General features: G+C 40.1%; 1 protein-coding gene across 1 annotated transcript in view; it reads left to right on the forward strand.

Annotated features, from left to right (window-relative positions):
- LOC120546480 (trichohyalin-like) overlaps nucleotides 1–20221 on the forward strand; it is a 55392-nt gene extending 35171 nt beyond the window's left edge. Inside the window, exons 20-35 of the mRNA XM_039781412.1 lie at nucleotides 1030–1368; nucleotides 2701–2748; nucleotides 2844–2882; nucleotides 3066–3098; nucleotides 4710–4757; nucleotides 4838–4888; nucleotides 5006–5053; nucleotides 8047–8094; nucleotides 8242–8292; nucleotides 8407–8454; nucleotides 8616–8738; nucleotides 9342–9377; nucleotides 10763–10807; nucleotides 10901–10927; nucleotides 15236–15280; nucleotides 16262–20221. Of these exons, the coding sequence (XP_039637346.1) occupies nucleotides 1030–1368; nucleotides 2701–2748; nucleotides 2844–2882; nucleotides 3066–3098; nucleotides 4710–4757; nucleotides 4838–4888; nucleotides 5006–5053; nucleotides 8047–8094; nucleotides 8242–8292; nucleotides 8407–8454; nucleotides 8616–8738; nucleotides 9342–9377; nucleotides 10763–10807; nucleotides 10901–10927; nucleotides 15236–15280; nucleotides 16262–16407 (1175 nt within the window). The 3' untranslated portion in view covers nucleotides 16408–20221. The remainder of the gene's footprint in view (nucleotides 1–1029; nucleotides 1369–2700; nucleotides 2749–2843; nucleotides 2883–3065; nucleotides 3099–4709; nucleotides 4758–4837; nucleotides 4889–5005; nucleotides 5054–8046; nucleotides 8095–8241; nucleotides 8293–8406; nucleotides 8455–8615; nucleotides 8739–9341; nucleotides 9378–10762; nucleotides 10808–10900; nucleotides 10928–15235; nucleotides 15281–16261) is intronic.
- The last annotated feature ends 236 nt before the right edge of the window (nucleotides 20222–20457 follow it).

Raw genomic sequence — 20457 nt, forward strand, 5'->3', positions numbered from 1 at the left:
CTGTAAGATTGGGAATGATTGAGATTTCTCTTGGCACAGCTACCGGAAGACTTCCAACTTTCAGACAGGTTGCTCATGTCACATCTACGTCGTCTCTCTCAGTTGGAGGCTGCTCTGTAACGCTCAGCGCTCACCGGAAAAGTGCTTCTAATATCCTTCACTGGTCTCCGTCCAGAGACACGGGATCTGTTGGTCCATTCTTATATACTGTCTATGAGTACCGACACGGAAGCCAAGCAAAGTATTTTAGACAACCTAAAACTATTAGTATCAGTTTAAGTGGACGATATATTTAGAATATTTTCAACACTTTACTTGCCGTCAGACAGCCCTTTCCACACCAATCACCAAAGTCACACATTAACTCAAACAAACTAGCCGATGGAGGCAGCGGTAGACCAGCAACTCCCGTGTTCTGCGAGGTAAAATTACTGTTTGTCAGAGGAGTCTGGTGGCTTTGAATAGAGCAGAGACAACAGCTTCAGTTCACGTCGTAAAGCGCTAAAAATATTCTAAATATAGCAGATACAACCCCACTTGAAAATATCCAAACTGTCCCTTAAAACAAATCTTCAACAGAGGGTCCGTGACCCCTAGTGGGTCCTCAGAGTTAGTGCAGGAAGGGTCAAATATTTGTTTTGAAAGTTTCTTTTTTCAAAATTTTAAACATGTCTGAATATATACTTTAATATGAATCCAACATTTTAATAGCAACGATAAATTGCCCTACAGTATTTGTAATTTTTTAAAATTAATTTACACATTGAAGATAAGCTTACTATAGGTAAGTTAGCCACTATGGTGGCCAAACAGTTTAGCTTAAGGATTCACTGTGCCTTCCACAGGTATGTTTAACATTAAAACATGGATGCATAAATTATATATTAATATCCATTAATTTTCGTCCAGTCGGCCCAGTTTAATTTGCAGCTAAATTTTATACAGAATTTGTAGTAGGGGGCCCTACTCTGTGTCTCTTTCAGCTAAGGGGATATTTTTTAAATATAAAAACACATTTTTATATTTCAGCTCCCTCTGCTCCTGTTCTGACCGCTCACCCCGTCAACCCCGGAGCTCCACCGCCTCTTTATCAGCAGCAGCCACCGCAGCCGATGCACCCGTTCTACGCACAGTATCACCCATATCACCCATATCACCCATATCCACCAATGCAGCCGGTGATGCAGCCTCAACCGGATCCAGTCCAGCCAGTTGACCCAACCCAGCCAGCTGAACCAGTCCAGCCAGCTGACCCAGTACAGCCAGCTGAACCAGTCCAGCCAGAAGCCACAGAACCAGAGGCTCCGGTTCAGCCTGAGATCCCGATTCCAGCTGCTGAAGCTCAGCCAGCTGTAGCTCCAGTCCAGGGTGAGAAGAGATGATTTAATCACAACTGAGACTCTTTTGTTGATATATTCTTAAACAGTATGTGCAGATTAAAACCTTATAGTCAATAAGGCAGAACTATTATCTCATATACAGTCTTTGAGTTAAAAATCTGTAACATATTGTGTCACTCAAAGGCATATATAACCTTTATGATTTTATACTTGGAACATACATTTTTTTAAGAAACCCCTACTGTAAGATGCAAACTTTTATCAGATTTGACCAGGTAAGGCTGGTTCTTCTGTGCACAGCTCTGCAGACTTACAGATGACTCTCAAAAAAATGTACCATGCTTCAGAGATAACGGAATGTCACACACCAATAAAAAGGAAAACTGAAAAAAAAATGAAATTGCTATTCACCACAGAGGTAGAACAAACTTGCAGAAAGATGCAGCTCCACGTTAAAAACTTTTATTTTCACTGCTGTCTTTGGCTAACCCTCATTATTTATCCTAAATCTTGGCCTGTGAGGTATTTATGTCTCACCTTTTGTCTTTATAATGTTGTTTTAATTTGTTTCTCTTCTTTTAATTCACATTTTGTTTTCGATGTAATTATTTTTTTATAAACCGTAATGCGCTATAGAAATCCCTTTGAATCGTCTCCACGTATGAAATAGGTTTAGGAAGAAATACCCACCATCATTAAACCTCTCTTTTCTACTTTATAGAGTCAGAATGTGCTGCTGTTTAGCTGCCACTCAATATTTTTTGATGGAAAAAATAAATTAAAAAAAGTTTAATTTAGAATAAAGAGGCTTCATCAAAGTGTAATAAAGTACTGTTGCGACATACTTTACAAAGGGTGATTGTTCAGCTTGTATTTACCTTCACATAAGTGCTCATTTTGCCACTGAAAGGCTCACATTAATATTTTAAGTGTCTGACAACGTTATGCAAAGGATTTCTAAGGAGGTCGACCTTTCTGTTAAAGAGTAAGATCCTTTTTTTAAACATAAAAACATCCGTGAAATTGCATTCGCTAAACCCACTAGACTCCATGTAAATAAACAAAATATGTTGGCTCTATACACGCTAAAGGTATTGCTTTTTTAAATGGAGTCTGGTGGGTTTAAAGCTAGCGACTTTGGAGCTGTTTCTGGTTAAACAGAAATACAAGCTGGACAATTGCCCTATTAACTTACATTGTAGCTTGTTTTGCCGCTGCCGACTGCAGCAATCTTGTTTAATACTGGACCAATGTCAGAGATTGTTGTTCCCATCAGTCACTTAGACACAAAAACATAGGAAAATAGGGTCCAGGTTGAAAAAAATCCACAGTTACCCTTTAAACTCTTTTTCTCTTAAAGAACCAGAGACTGTTGAGGAGGAAGTGTTGGCTGCCTCCACTGAGAAAGGTACAAACCATTTAATTTGCAGTTAAAATCACACACTTAATTATTTTTCTTTTAATTAATACTGTGAAAAATAATAAACATGTGATTGTTTCCAGCTGCAAAGAAGAAAAGCAAGGCTGCCGATACAGAAAAAGGTACCGCATGCTTCTCCAGATCCGTTAAAAAAGCTTAATTTTAGTCTGTAAACTGGAGGATTCCCCGTTAATAAATACAGCTGCAACACTTAACATGATGTACAATGACACATAGGCTGCAAGGATGCGTTCATTATGGAAAATTAACTCTGCTCGGCCATTTCCCTCCAATTATCCCCTCAGAGCCGGCAGCAGCCAGAGAGAAAACAAAGAAAGGTAATTTATGTTTACGGCTAAGTGATTGGCTTTGCACTTGAGTGTTTTTACAAATGATACAGACAGCAATTTGAGCCGTACTTTCCTGTAAATATACAGACAGACATTACACACTTCAGTAAGATATTGTTGGGGATTTACCTCCTCTGTGTCCCCTCTTTTAGGACAGTGTGTCTGACTCCAATAAAAAGACCTATACATCCCCGTGCATTCGTTAAAACCTGAGCAAGAGCCAAATAAGACGATAAGATGAAGTCAAAAACATTAATTTAATCATTCAAGCATCAGAGTTTCAATACGCAGATCTGTTGGATCACAATTGATTGATTGATTTATTAGACAGTAACAGAAATAAATGCATAACAAAATGCCAACACAGTGACATTGTACATTTATCAGAACTGTCGAGGATAACACAAGAAAGTTACAAACTTATTTCCATTGTGGTCCTCGTTGTAGTCTGACAAAGATGTCCAGGCAAGCTACAGATGACTAAAAGGTACCTTATGTACACTCAACCACAAAGCACGCAGAGTTTCCCTAGCATCAGACAAAAAGCCGGAGCCGGTCCACATATCTCTAGACTGTCTGACCTTGTGAGCTCCAATCTTTTTTTAAATATAATTTTTTGGGCATTCTCAGCCTTTATTTAGGACACGGCAGTATGTGACATGGTCACGTTATTTAATCTATTGATTTGTGTTCACGTGGACGTTTTTCAAATTTTTTTCGTAGTGGCCAGCACGAAAATGTTAACTAATGTATTTCAATGGGAAGCATATGTCGTGATTACAGCACGACTTTGGTAGCGAGTAGTTTGAAATGCCGAAAATCCGTGTAAGGAGGTTGGTTGGGTTGGTGGACGGGTCAAACAATTCAGGACAGAATTCAGGTCCCCGGCGTGTGAGGCGTCCTTTCCCCGTAGTTTTTTTCCTAAACCCAACCTCCGTATAGATGGTTCCCATTTCATGCTGGCCACCACGACAAAAAGCGAGATAAACGTGTTGTTGTACACGAATCAATAGATTAAAACTAACATGGCAATTTCACGAACTGTCGTGACACCGTGTTGCAGGACAGCAGAAAACATGAAAGGGGAGAGAGAGGGGGGAATTACATGCAGCAAAGGCCTGCAGGTCAGAGTCGAACCCAGGCCCACTGCGTCAAGGAGTAAACCTCTATATATGGGCACCTGCTCTACCAACTGAGCTATCCGGGAGCCTTTGGGAGCCCTGTTCTATCCTTTCCCTAAACTCTTACACTATACTTTCTTTCTTGGGCCCAAGCTTCTTCTCTGTTATCTTCACACAACATACGCCAGGGTGGGGGCCATTGTATTATGTCTCGTCCTCATTTGCTCTCATGCAAAGCGGCACATTCTGTTCCTGTTTCATTTGTTATTATTACTCAATGTACTTAGCTGGCGACTCATGACCTTTAACTACTCTATAGTTATGGCTTGAGCTAAACCTTCTGTGCAATAAGCATATACCAAAACACACTTGGTCTCTTATGGAAACCTTTTATATTCTTATTATATTATCTGCAAATAGTAAGAACATTATTCTACAATATGAATAACATAATTCAACACTAATCGTCCAAATCTAGATGCTGCTGCTTCGAAAGAGAAAGCCAAAGCTGGCGCTGCAAAGAAAGGTGAATTTAACACCATAACCAACTGTGGATATCATTTTAATTTAACATACACCGCACTTATTCATTGGCTTTTGTTCCAGAGCCAACCGTGAGAAAAGAGAAAACCAAAAGTCCTGCAGTGGAGAAGAAAGGTAAAGGACATTTTGGTAGAATATACAGTTTCTACTTTACATAACTAATGTGAAAATGGCTTTAATGTGTTCATTTATATTTGATATCTTTGAGTCATTTGCATTTGTTTTTAACAGAGCCAGCTGTAAAAGAGAAAACCAAACCTGCTGCAGCTGCTAAGAAAGGTAATGGACATTTTGGTAGAATATAAACAAAGTTTCCAAGAAAATGACAATGTTGTGGAATGAGACATACAGTAGGCATATGTTTTTTTTTGGGGGAGAGGGGTAGAGATGCAGGGGATATGTCCCCCCCCCAATATTTAGAGGGATTAGGATCCCACCTGCTTTATGATTGCTGGTTGATTACATTGTCCCATACTGGCGTGATAAAATAAGATAGAAAAGAAGAAAAGTATTATATATAGTATATATATAGTGTATTATATACTACAGTGTAACTTTTATTGTCGCATTTTATCTGTTTTTATATTTGTTATTGTTTTTTAACTACTCTTTAATGTTCTATGTAAAGCACTTTGAATTGCCCTGTTGCTGACATGTGCTATACATAAATATATAAATCTGCCACCCCTTTCCTAGAAGAGGTAGATTTTGTCTTCCTCAACCAAATTTGAAAGACAACCCACTCCCCATAAGAGGTAAACATAATCGTTCATGGGGGCTCAAAACATATACGGAAAACAAGAACTGTGTCTACATTGCAACGTTGGGGGTTAAAGAAAACAACAGGAGCAAGAAAAATAAAGAGTTTCCAGTAGATTTAAACTTTGGAGCGTCTGGCTTAAACGAGGTCTTACTCTCAGTCTCAGATTAGTTGTTGAGATGTACCTGAAACATCCCGAAACACGTGTGATTTTTTTGAATATGCAGAAAGTTTTGATCAATACAGGAGATATTACATTTTTTCCTTTACATGAATAGAGAAATTTGCAACATAAATTGTGTTTATTGGTGTTTTAAGCCCCCAATGCCTCCTTCCAGGCAGTGCTGGGGGCTTAAAACACCATTGCGCATAAATTGTTGAATAAAAATATACCACATTACGTACACAACACCCTAAGGAAGGCTCAAGCCGACACGCGATGGTGTATTTTTAATGTCTTGCCCTATTTATTAAAAGCCTTTTTATGACTTTTTGTAAACCAACCTTGAGAATTCTTTTTCCTTTATGTGCTGGAAATTAAGTTTTTTTTTTTAAGATTATTTTTGGGGCATTTTAGGCCTTTTTTTTCTATAGTATAGCTTAGACACGAAAGGGGAGAGAGAGAGGGGGGAATGACATGCAGCAAAGGGCTGCAGGTCGTAGTCGAACCCGTGGCCACTGTGTCGAGGAGTAAACCTCTATACAGTGCCTTGCAAAAGTATTCGGCCCCCTTGAACGTTTCGACCTTTTGCCACATTTCAGGCCTCAAACATAAAGATATAAAACTGTAATTTTTTGTGAAGAATCAACAACCAGTGGGTCCCAATTATGAAGTGGAACGAAATTCATTGGCTATTTCAAACTTTTTTAACAAATAAAAAACTGAAAAAGTGGGCGTGCAAAATTATTCAGCCCCCTTACTTTCAGTGCAGCAAACACTCTCTCAGAAGTTCAGTGAGGATCTCTGAATGATCCAATGTTGACCTAAATGACTAATGATGATAAATAGAATCCAGCTGTGTGTAATCAAGTCTCCGTATAAATGCACCTGCTCTGTGATAGTCTCAGAGGTCCGTTAAAGCGCAGAGAGCATCATGAAGAACAAGGAACACACCAGGCAGGTCCGAGATACTGTTGTGGAGAAGTTTAAAGCCGGATTTGGATACAAAAAGATTTCCCAAGCTTTAAACATCGCAAGAGCACTGTGCAAGCGATAATATTGAAATGGAAGGAGTATCAGACCACTACAAATCTAACGACCGCCCGCCGCCCTCTAAACTTTCAGCTCATACAATGAGAAGACTGATCAGAGATGCAGCCAAGAGGCCCATGATCACTCTGGATGAACTGCAGAGATCTACAGCTGAGGTGGGAGACTCTGTCCATAGGACAACAATCAGTCGTATACTGCACAAATCTGGCCTTTATGGAAGAGTGGCAAGAAGAAAGCCATTTCTTAAAGATATCCATAAAAAGTATCATTTAAAGTTTGCCAAAAGCCACCTGGGAGACACACCAAACATGTGGAAGAAGGTGCTGTGGTCAGATGAAACCAAAATCGAACTTTTTGGCAACAATGCAAAACGTTATGTTTGGCGTAAAAGCAACACAGCTCATCACCCTGAACACACCATCCCCACTGTCAAACATGGTGGTGGCAGCATCATGGTTTGGGCCTGCTTTTCTTCAGCAGGGACAGGGAAGATGGTTAAAATTGATGGGAAGATGGATGGAGCCAAATACAGGACCATTCTGGAAGAAAACCTGATGGAGTCTGCAAAAGACCTGAGACTGGGACGGAGATTTGTCTTCCAACAAGACAATGATCCAAAACATAAAGCAAAATCTACAATGGAATGGTTCACAAATAAACATATCCAGGTGTTAGAATGGCCAAGTCAAAGTCCAGACCTGAATCCAATCGAGAATCTGTGGAAAGAACTGAAAACTGCTGTTCACAAACGCTCTCCATCCAACCTCACTGAGCTCGAGCTGTTTTGCAAGGAGGAATGGGCAAAAATGTCAGTCTCGATGTGCAAAACTGATAGAGACATACCCCGCGCACTTACAGCTGTAATCGCAGCAAAAGGTGGCGCTACAAAGTATTAACTTAAGGGGGCTGAATAATTTTGCACGCCCAATATTTCAGTTTTTTCTTTGTTTAAAAGGTTTGAAATATCCAATAAATTTCGTTCCACTTCATGATTGTGTCCCACTTGTTGTTGATTCTTCACAAAAAATTACAGTTTTATATCTTTATGTTTGAGGCCTGAAATGTGGCAAAAGGTCGAAAAGTTCAAGGGGGCCGAATACTTTCGCAAGGCACTGTATATGGGCGCGCGTTCTACAAGGTGTGCTAACCAGGCACCTGGAAATTAAGTGTTTGACGCCCAAACTTTTTTGATTTTATGGGGACGACCCCCCGCCGTTATTATGTGGCCCCCCCAAAAGTTGAAAAAAAAAACCCACACTTCTTTGGAATAAGAAATCACCATTTGTTTGGTTTTTACAGAGCCAGCTGTAACAGAGAAAACCAAACCTGCAGCAGCTGCTAAGAAAGGTAAAAGCCTTTGATTTAGGCCAGAGGGTGTTATCAGAATTGTAATTGTCATGTAAAGGATGGGCTAAAACTTTACCAAGAAAACAAATGATTCAGGCCACTGATCACGACTCGTTCCTCATTAAGTTGTATGTTATGTTATGTTAGAGCCTGCAGCTACAGTCCGACAGAAGAGGAAATCAGCCTCTGACAAGACAGGTACACACACAGTCAGACACACACACACACACACACACACACACACACACACACACACACACACACACACACACAAACACACAATTGAAAACTAATAGATTTTGCTCCTCTTAGAAGTGTCACCCGTTAGGAGCAAAGCCAAGGCTTCTACAGCCAAGAAAGGTAAAACTCTTTAAAAACGGATGTTTTGTACTTTTATGATTTGATTTTGATCATCCAATTTAGTTTATTTCCCATTTGCACTGTCTTTTCTGCTTATGCAGATGCTAAACCGGATTTTGGTTCAAGCGATATAAATTTAAAATCGAGTTGATCTTGAACAGATTCGGATCCAGAAGCCCGTCCACAGCCGATCAGACTGAGAACGAGACTAGAAGCTGTGAAGAGGGAGAACGTGACCTCTCACGCAAAGGAGGAGAAGCCTGCCAGGTCTTCCTCTGAACCAGGTAACACTGCTTACTGCTTACTCTCTCTAATGGGAGCTAGGGCGTCACTTCCTCTTTCAAAATCCATTTTGTGTCCCCCCCCACATTTCAGATTTTTATCATATTATTTTATTTGTCTTTATTATATATACGTATACATACACACACACACACACACACACACACACACACACACACACACACACACACACACACAAAAAAACACAAAAAAAAAAACAAACACACACACACACACACACACACTGTGATAGGCCCCCATTTTAAACAACAAAGAAAGTGTTATTAGTAGTACTATTGTTTCTGGAAGAATTTATCATTATGATCAACTTAATTAGTTCCGGGCTTTTGGATCACCATAGTGCCTAAGCTTATGTAGAAATGCAGGAAATGGCATTCAAATGGAAAACTTAGTTTTTTGGCGGAGGGACCCCCTCTTTTGGGCCCTTGCCCCACTTCTCAAACCAAAGTTACACCCTCGAACGTGAGACACCAACGCTCTTACAGCACCTTGAGGCATTTAGGGTTTCACCGGCCTGGGGAGCAGAGTGGGACTGTTGTGCTGAAAGCTGCAGTTTTTCATTTCACTTTCTTTTTTATTTTCAGCCAAAACACGGTCAAAATCGTTGCCCGACAAGAAAAGTAAGTGTACATTTGAACATATGCATGTATGCTTTTATTTGTTGGTTAACGTCTAACACACACGTGTCAAACTCGAGGCCCGCGGGCCAAATCCGGCCCCTTGCCAGTTTTCATTCGGCCCACATATCAGTTTAGGTTCACAACAAATTTTGGCCCGCCTATATGTGCGCCGAAACCAAAAAGACAGAAACTGTTTTCAAACTGTAATTACGCGACACTCAAAACTTTGCTTCCTTTGACATTCAGAAATTTGCCAAAACTCTGTGAAGGAACTTTTTTGCTGACTTTTGTCAACCAAACTGTTAGTGACAAAGCAGAGACATGCAACAATACAGTCAACATTTTTTGACTTTCAATTAAATAAAAGCATGTCAATAAACTAAACACGTCTGGCCCTTAATGGGATTCTCATTTTCTAGTGTGGCCCTTAGTGAAATTGAGTTTGACACCCCTGGTCTAACCGCAGCGCTGCCTGGAAGGCACCGTTGGGAGGCACCGTTGGGAGGCACTGGTTAGGGTTAGGGTTAAGGTTAGGTGCCTTGAAGGCAGCGGTCGCAGCGCTGCCTGCAAGGAGCAGTTGGGGGCAAAAAACACCATTGAGCTTTATTTTGACAGGACAACTGATGACATGAAAGGGGAGAGAGAGGGGGGGAATGACATGCAGCAAAGGGCAGCAGGTCGGAGTTGAACCCTTGCCCGCTGCGTTGTGGAGTAAACCTCTATATATGGGCGTCCCCTCTACCAACTGAGCTATCCGGGCACCCTTTTATTTTGAAAGGCTACCAAGTCTACCTTTTTATCGCCAGTCACGTTCCAATAATTCAGTCTATTTAACTTCCTGCACTGAAAATAGAAACTCATGAGATACATTTGAAGGAAGCATATATTAAATGAAGATAAGAGTAAACGTGTCTGCAACACAGAGTTGCTCCCGAATCTTCTTATGATTAGAGGATACACATGAACAACATTTAGACTTTTGAGACATTAAAGAAATGTTCTGGTCACGTTGAAGAGAAATGCTCGTCAGCATGCGAGCCAGTTTTTATAAACGCTCTGCTCTGCTCTGCGAGACGTTCTAAGAAGCTGAACGGAGGAATTAATGTCAAACAGTGGAAGAGCGGGCAAAACAAACAGCCTCGCGTATATTAGGGACGCGTTGACGTTAAATCTCTACCGACATCTCAGAACAGATCACTTCTTGCAAACATAGTTGCAGATCATGAGATTAAATTTGTTTTATGCACGATAACGTTCCAATTAGGGACATGTCAAGCTGTATTACGCTGAGAGGAGAATAACATGGCCAGCATATTGAACGTACACCACAATTATGGAGAGAGTTATTTGGCAGGATGTAATAAGGCCGTCTCTCCTTTTCGCAGGCAAAGACGAGAAGGCTGAAACGAAATCTGTCAAAGAGGCTCAAGGTATGGATTCACAATTAGAAAGTGGGTCTAATGTGTGCTGAGGAAGTTTGACATTGTTTAGATTCTCTCCTTTTTCTCCCCCTCACGTTTTAGATAAAGAGAAACAACCATCACAAGCTAGTGAGTATGAAAGCCATATATATATATATATATATATATATATATATATATATATATATATCCAGTCACCATTATGACTATTTACTAACACTTCTTTGAAATCAAATGTTAATGGTGTTATTTATCCAGAAGTTGTACTTAGGATGGCACAACAAATATTGTTGGAAAACAAATTGTGTCCGATCAGGCGTTTATAGAAACATAAATTCTTGCCGTTACTCAGCCGAGAGACATGACTACTACTCATAGATAGTATATAAACTGGACCAACAGATCCCGTGTCTCTGGATGGAGACCAGTGAAGGATATTAGAAGCACTTTTCCGGTGAGCGCTGAGCGTTACTGAGCAGCCTCCAACTGAACTTGAAGACGTAGACATGACGTGAGCAATGTGTCTGAAAGTGTGAAGTCTTCTGGTAGCTGTGCCAAGAGAAATCTCAATCATTCCCAATCTTGCAGAGACGGAGAGCGTAGGTATATGTAAGGAGATAACATAGGCACAGGCTAATTATTGCTAACTAAAATGCTAGTTAACATTAGTAATTAAACTTAAACAGCTAATGTGAGTCCAAACTGCCTGCGAGCTTCTCCTGTACTATACGGTAATTTCTCTACTATGTGACAGTAAGTCTTGTGGTTATGACACAATCGTTAGCCTATTTTTACAAAAATGTCTACTACGGAGCCATAACTTGAGATACAAGGTAATGGAGCCTTTTATACATTGTCGTATTTCTTTAGAAATAAACAATGGACAAATAGAGTCTTTAAACGCTTCAGATGTAAAGTTATTCGCTGTCAAAGTGGCGCCAAAATGAATGGCAGTCAGTGGGATGCTAACGGGAGGTGATGGCTTGGTAGCATCAAAATGGCGCCATAGGAGCTACGTGTTCCGGGGGAGAGGCTTACCCCCTTGCTACTACTACTACAACACATGTTGGTTCCCGACCAATCATCGCTTGCCGTCTTGCCGCCAGTGGAAGTTAGTGTGCCACAGAGTGGGCCTCAGTGTACTAATAACAATAATAACGGGCTATGTTGTCCCGCTCTGACAAGTGCAACAGCACTAATAGAACAGTTTGGGAGATGTAAATCAAGAACGATTTGTACACAACGTACTACACTGTAAGGGCTCAGAAAATGACAGAAGCACGACTCAAAAGGGCTTTGCTGATTTTAACGCACGGAGCTCGGACTCAAACGATGACATAGCTGGATTGAAATCGGCAAAACATTAACACAACTTGATGGGGGAAAAGGAAAAACTTTGTCACGGCATTCAGAAAAACATGTCTCCTCCTAAACTCCGACTCCCCTTAACCTCCGCTTTTGTAAACTCCTACAGCACTGTGACGCAGGTAAGCCACACCCAACCGATAGAAACGACTGTGCCGCGACAGTCAAAAAACAAGGGTCAAAACCAGGCAAACTTGTCCGAAAAGGGGTCAGGCATGGAGAAGCTAAGACAACGAGACAATCTGAAAGGGAATGAGTGAAAATGAGCTGGTATTTATACTGCAAGGTTGATGAGGGAAATGGGAAACAGCTGAGCAGGGAAGGTCAGGTGATGGGAAAGGTGGGAAAAGGGTGTTACTGCAAGGCAGGAGGGTGGTGATTGGCTGGCTATATTTCAACTAGTGATGCACCAAATCCAGATTTTTGGGGTTCAGCCGAATACCAAATCCACTGGTTAACATTCTGGCGAAACCGAATACCGAATACAGAATCCTACTCCCATCCTCAGTCCATTAACACAGTACACACATTAATGAAGTAAACAACGTCCACAACAGTGTATTTTTCATTTTATTTCATTTTAACTGGCTGCTGTCTGTAGATTCCTTCATGCACTGAAAACTGCAACTGCAACTCGTATTCTTTCGTATGTTTCATACGCAAATGTTTTAACAGCAGCGATGTTGTGTATTGTTTAGGGTCCTAACCACCACGAGACAAATGGCCATTGCAAATGGAACATGTAGCTCGACTTGAATGGCCTTCTTCTGACTGAAAGTACTGCCAAACGACACTTTTTCTGCTCATGAGTTCCATTTTCACTTCCTCACAGCCTACTGCATTGAACGGTCCACCTACGTAAACACCTTCCCGTAATCAACGGCGGCGCCATTACGTCGACCAGCGTAGCGTGCGTAGTGCAAGCGTAGGGTTCGGGTCGGTGGAAAAAAATTCTAAGGTTTGGCAGAAACCCAACTCCGTCAAAAAGCCCAATATTCGGCCGAATCCGAAGCCGAATACTGCATTCGGTGCATCCCTAATTTCAACCAGTCAATAGAACCGATGAAGCTTCTTGGATGAACAGAGAAATTACTTCTAGTACTTCTTATTCACCTGGAGGACTAAGACGCAGATAGAAAGTCGAGTTTGTTTACATGTTTTTACACCATATGCTTGTTGTTCATAGAGAATGGAAAAAGATCTTCCTGTAAAGCTTAAGGTATTCAGTTAATTTCCACCATCTCTTTACTGGTTGACTCAATACGAATATGCTTTAATGACATTAGGAACATAAGGGATTAGAATTTAATGAGACGAGCTGATTGAGGCGAGATTACCGGTCTTTTGAGCCGCCTCGAGTCATCGGAAGAGATTACGGCCTTTGATGAATTTAGCAACAATAATACTTAGCTGGATTGATTAAATCCATGAAGCAAAACCTATTAAATTGGGGTATTAGTGTTCTGTTCTTATTGAGTCATCCAGTGGCGTATCAACACTCCCCCACTGGCCCAGAGTGACTCCACATTTTCCTGATATTAACGTCTGACAATGTTTCTTAGCGTGTGATCAAAAATGGCTTGATTGCTTTGGTGCAAAGTTATATAAATTTGCCGCGAGTTTTTGGATTTGGGTTTTTTTCCGATGCTCAAAGCAAGCAAGACAAACATACATGGATCTGTTAAGATGGGCTTTCTTTTTGAGATGTCACCACTTTATGGACACTGCCAACCAATAGTCAAATGGTCTGTTTTATGTGTGAGATGAAATCCCATCAATGAAACCAACTTACATTTAAATTTTTGAGAGAAAATGACCATTAAAGGTTAACAGAAAAGGTCCCATGCAGAGTCTTTGAAAAATGAATTCCTGCATAAACCATAGTTAAAGTCAAACTGAAATTGGAAATCTCATAATTTGTGTGAGGAAATATGAATTGGTAATTATATAGCTCTTGTGAGAATGCCATCTAGCTAATAAATGTTGATAAGACATGTATCTACCATCTGCAATTTACCCTTGTGTTGTCTTCCCGTCGACCATGAATTGAAAACGTATTTTTTGAAAACTTTTTTTGCGTTTTTTTTTCCCCAACGTGTTTACCGTTTTCTTCGATGCTTTTGATTCTTTTTAAAAAAAATGTTTTTGTCCGTTTTTTCAACATTTTTTTTTTTTAAATGGTCAATAAACCTAGCAAATATGATATTATGATATTATACCTATTTGTTTTTTTTTTCTAAAAAGCAGAAACTATGAATTATTTTTACTAATAGTTAAGCTCAGAGGATGTTGAGTGGATGACAGACTGGTATATGTCAAAGTTTAGTAAGGATGCTGTTTTGAAACTATTTAAAATATTTTTTTTGCAAATGCTATGAAATCGAATAAAACACCCACAATTTCTAAATTCTATGAAAGTAATCATTGAATTTCCCTGCTTTTCCCCATGTTGTTTTGGGGGCAATTTGGTTGAAAGAAACCCATGTTTCTGATATAAAAAAAAAAAAATTGAAAACAGGTCAAATTTGACCCAAGGACAACACAAGGGTTAATATGTCTCTCCCTTTCCACAGTCAACATTTTGCAGACACGTTGTGCTTTTTTTCCCCCATTTGGGAAGTGGAAGCTAGCCAAGGTTGCTAATGTTATGTGAGCACTGAATCCTAGTAGTTTGTTTCTCTTCATGCTGATTATTTCAACGTCTGCTGAGTGCCACTGGTAAACGTCAACCTTCACTGCAACGGGAAAACATCAAAATATAGGACTCCGTCATTGCAGACTAATTACATTTCAATGTTTTCTGTAAGTAAGTACTTAAGTCAGAACAAATATCAAGGCGATATATGTTGATTTCTGGAACAAAATTAGATTTAAATTTCAGCGGGACATTTAACAGGAGAGAAAGAACCTCACAACCTTTTTGAATGAAACTTTTTTTTTTCTTTCTCTTTCCAGGCTGTTTTTCATCCTTTACCCACTTACATGCATGTCATCCTTGGTCTTCTTTCCCTCTCAGACTCATACCCACATACCAACTGTATATAACTATATATTTGATCCCATTTCTTGCAGAAGAGACCCAGACTGATGACAATACGACAGAAAAGAAGAAAACAGGTAAGAGTTGCTGACATTTTTTTTTCTAAAACATTTTTCTAAATGTAAGGGAAGTGACTTTCTGATGAACGTATCAAATAAATAAGGGTCGCCAGACGCCACAATCTTCTGAACATAGCGGGGTCCCTGCTCCGCCTCTTCAGTTAAGGGGTTCTTGGTCTCGCTTTGCCAGACCTTCCTCCACAACGTTGCGGAGGAAGGTCTGGCTAGTCCACACAACCTTCCGGGATGGGAGAAAAACGTGCTCTGGTTTATTGGCATTTCTTTAAACCAATCACAATCGCCATGGGCGGCGCTAAACGCTGCACAGAGTCCCGTTGCCGCTGGAAAATAGCCTCGGGAATGAACTAGTTTTGGTGGAACATGTGCACGTTCAAAAGTTGTTTTAGTTGTGCAACAGAAAACTCAGATTGGACAGATAGTCTAGCTAGCTGTCTGGATTTACCCTGCAGAGATCTTTATTTATTTATTTGACAGGGACATTGCACAACAAATGTGTTGCACAGACCAGACATAGCTACAAGCTAATTTTCATCTGTAGTCCCTGGGCAGAGGCAAAGTGACAGCAGGTATATACAGTGGATGATGAGCATTCCTACTAATAAGTTCATTCACAATATAAAATACAGATAAAATACAAATACAGCACCTACACAAGGATCACCTCAACAGACATGCAATTTCAATATTTACAGTATGTGCAATTATCTGAGGAGCAGTCCTCAGAAATTCGCCGGTGTTTAAAATTCCAACACAAAGGAAGCGTTAGGTAACAAAAATCCGGTCGAAAAAAAGAACATCCAGCGTAATTTCTGGCGGCAACGGAGCAATCCTGGAAGTGGAAGGTCATAGATATAGACTAAGGGGTCCTTGGCTTTAAAACTGTTGAAGACCCCTGTTTTATTTTAAATATGATGCATCGCTTTAGATTAAACCAAACTAAACCACTCATCTACCCATGCCATATTGCTGTGTTCACAGGCCAGAGATACTTCCAGTGCATTTACATCCCTGGTAAAAATGCACAGTACCCCTTGCGACCAGCCATGTCCCCCGCCATGATGTCTCCCGCTATCAAATCCATGTTGGAGCTGCAGCAGAGAGCAGCGAGGGCGTCGGGCCAATAGGACAACCTGATCCCTCACCTCTTTCTTCTGACAGCACTGCATCTCCCAGTCCAGCAAGGGGAGACGCTCTGAATCTGTGGGATCCTTAAATCCTGAGGAAATACCACAGACAGACAGATAAGAGTGGACAGAACTATTTTGTCTTTAATTTATTCATGTATTTATTTTTGTCTCGATGTGGTCGAGCTCCTGGGGTTCCTGTTGATATTTCATACTTTTTTCGCTTAGCTGATGCTTCACCAGTCGACGCTGCCGTGCCTCGCTTGTGCCTTAGCTTTAACGTAATGATACCCAATATCCAAACACGGAAGCTTTTATGTGAATATTCTTAACTCAGTATGTGTAAATAATGCTTATTTTTGTAATTTAGGCTGAAATAAATGTGCACACCTTTGGCATGTTGTTTTTGCAGTTTACTCTAGCAGTCCATTTTAATTTAAACTTTTTATGGTACCCCACATTTAAACTTTAAGGCACTTGTGCTGACAAAACAGTTATGCACAGTGAGAAACACTGTTTTTTTTTAGTTTCAAAAGGTACTTAATACTAAATAAAAAACTGATAATGCACAAACAAACCAAATAATAAGTAGAAACTGGTACAGTATTTTGCGTCAACTATTAAATAGGAATATATATCAGAATATCATTAAGAAATGAGTAAAACTAAATAGCTTTTTTTTTATTGAATTTGAATGGGATTAAATATTACTTGAGTCAAGCTTTGTTTCAATACGAGAGCTATAATCAACAGTTTGTGTCCCCTTTTATTTTTAATAGTAATTTTAAATCACCTGTATCCTGCCTACCGTAACAAGAACGGGTGTGTTTCGCTGCTTTGCTGCATCTGCAACAGATTAGTGTGCTAATGTTTGAAAGGTTAAATCCCGGGAGCTCCCATGTTTGATCCAAGCAGACTCCCTGTCTCTGATCCGGAGTCTCGTCGACATGTTAAATGTCGATGAGTGATGAACAATGATGAGGCATTTTCTTCTTAGATGACCTGATATCAGGCAGGAGTTAAGAGGAAGGTGAGCTCATCTCAGCCCGTGTAACTTTTGGACATGTTACAATGTGTATAACTGCATTTTAATGAAAGACACAACGCTTTAAGTTTAAAGAGATACTTTGACATCTTAAATGCAATTGTTGGATGTTTTTCATTCCCCACACACTGACGTGCTCATACGTTGGAGTAGTCTTGGTCGTGAAAATAAGGGCATAAAGTAAAAATTTACAGTATTTGGACCCCTCATCAAATACTAACAATAGTTTAATACTTGAACCCTGTTATTTCTCTTTTGTAAATAATTGGCCTCTCTGTTTCCCATGTAAATCTCCCAAACCTCGAAAGTAATCTTTGTTCTTATAAATGAGGTGATCACATAGGATCCCAAACGGTTTAAAGTTGAGCTGTCGCAGTTCGACACAGAACATACCAGTTATTTTAGCTTTGTTTAGAGACGGGGAGTCTGCACAGGACAACTCTGATGTGACCAACTAATGAGACGATGTGATGTCTGCTACAGTGGATACATGCCATGTTAATCATCAGCTGATTTAACAAAAAGCCTGATGCACATTGTCATATTTTCAGTTACCTCACTCGCTCTGGTTTTGTACCTTATACCGACAAGGCTGACTTGTTGTCGCTGCAAAACTGTCGCTGAGCATTATCGGCAATTTGCTGTTGTCTTACTGAATGAAAACCTTGACTACAGAGAACCAAAAACATTTTAATCCTGGGATAAGACCCACTTTAGCCTGCTGTAGTGTTGGCCCAAGGCTACCAGTTTATTCAAATTTACAGTTCCTAAGCTGTCATTTGAATTCCTCAATGTTGTGCAGTGTAAGGCACTCACAGTGGTTACCTGCAGTTGAACACCTTGTGGACTGACTCAGAGCAGTTCTTGAACTGTACACTGATGTTAGAGGTGTGGCAATAATGTTTATCCCACGACTTACTAATCCTCATTGTATTGCATGTGTATCCTCAACTTTTTCTGGGTTATCCCCCAAAAAGTCTTAAGGTGTGTTCAGACTGAACCCAAAGCTAATTTCAGAGGCCATGCAAATGCATCCAAAGTCAAAGGAAAGATGTGAGTTGATACAAGCAGTTGCAGATTAAAAACTAGGTCGTGCAAACATCTAAAAATGCTTCCATTCAAGCAAAATAAATTGCATCCATCCTGCAGCTGTATGACTCCACTGCAGACACAAGACGAAAACAATGTAAACTGGGAACTAACCTTAACAGAGAACTGGAGTTCCTGTTATGGTTATGTTGCTACCAAGCTAGCAGCAACAGCTAGCCTCTGTGGAGTTTGTCAAACGGATATTTGTGGCAACTAATTGCACAGTAAAGCGAGAAGATATCGCTTTGAGTTCACTCCGAAAGCACCTTTAAAATCACTGGTGTGAATCCGAGCCAGAGCCAAAGCAGTCTCAGCTAGCTGTTTGCTGTTAGCATACTGATTTTTGAGCGTGAATATGTTTAACCTGAGGCTCGGAGTAAACTCGGGGTTAATGAGTCCAAGTGTGAAATGAGGTCAAGCTATCCCTGGGCCGCTCTCTGTCGCCCTGCAGGGTTTAGGTCAACAGGCCGGAAAAAAATGGAAGTGGGAAGAGGCCTCATGTTTCAGGGGCCAAAATGAGATCCGATAACCATTTCCAGAAGCAACCTGCCGAGTGGATGTGGTTGTTGGAGCGGCATTTTAAATTCACCTGGCGTTCGGGTGTTTTTCAGGACTTAAAAAAAAAAAAGAATCCTATTCCAGTGGGGCGATGCAGCAGTAGGTGTCTGCTCTGCTGTCTGGAGGCCCTGAGACGCAGGCATGTGCACACACAGACATCAAAGGGGAGGCTTTTTTTTTTTTTTATTATTAATATATATATTCCTGTTTGCACACAGCTTTCCTATCAAACAAATGTATTTATTGAATTAAAAAAATCTTAATATCCGGTCGGGAGTTTAGACTTTGTTGAAATAAATTGGAAAGGAAGTCAGAGTTGTGTACATTTAACGTTTTGTTTAAAAAAAAAAAAAAGAAGGAAAAAGTTTTTTTAAATAAATAATTATAAGAAGTGCCCTTTTTCACTTGAGCCCCTGCCCCCCAAAATGTCTGTGCACGTCCCTGCTGAGACGTCAGCTGTAGACGATATGAACAGACACTAATTACACCAAACAGCTGCAACTGTGTGCTGCGAATATGTTTTTAGATCTAATCTAATCTGACGAGACGGTATACAATACATTTTGTAGGACTCATAATATCCATGTTTGATTACATGTTCTTAATATAGGCACATATGTCTGTGTGAGGCAGTGAAACAAGTCATTTATTCCCCTGCCTGGCAGTTTCTAAAGGAAACAGTGTCTACACTTGAAGCAACAAAAAAATGTACTTATCAGTATGTTTCTCTGCAGTTTTTCAGTAGTTTAAGTTCCGCTTACCGGTTAAACAGAGACCATGTTATATTTGTCGATCTGTACCTTCTCTGTGTTTATAATAAGACATATTTTATTACAATTACAACCCAGTCTAATGCTCTTTAAGTCAACACAGACTGCTTTCCATTCAACCAACCTGACTATCCGGCCGTTAAAGGATTCCTGTTTTTTTTTTTTTACCACTAGTGGTGCTGTAGAGGAATGTTTCCAGGAGCAGGACATACAACACAAATACACTTTAAATCCTTTTTCTAGCTGTAAAGTTAACTTTTTCGGACATGCAAAACAGAACTCTTCAGGAGCTAGCTAGGCTTACCTGTCACATCACTGAAAAAAAAAAAAAATTGAAATGCTGCAATGTCTCTTAATTTAACATAATTCCCATTATCAACTGTTGGTGGCGGTTAGGTGTGAAAATGCAGCAATAAAAGCGGAGAACACTGCAAGCTGATGTAAACAATGCAGTTTTTAAAACATTTAAATGTTCATATTGTACATTGACAACTACAAAAAGTCGTTTACATACAAACAAAACCAGTCTATATTTAGTTTCATGCAACATTAGCATACAAAGTACAGACGTGACTTTTTGGCAACAAG

This window comes from Perca fluviatilis, chromosome 18, assembly GCF_010015445.1.
Source record: "Perca fluviatilis chromosome 18, GENO_Pfluv_1.0, whole genome shotgun sequence".
Classification (NCBI taxonomy): domain Eukaryota; kingdom Metazoa; phylum Chordata; class Actinopteri; order Perciformes; family Percidae; genus Perca; species Perca fluviatilis.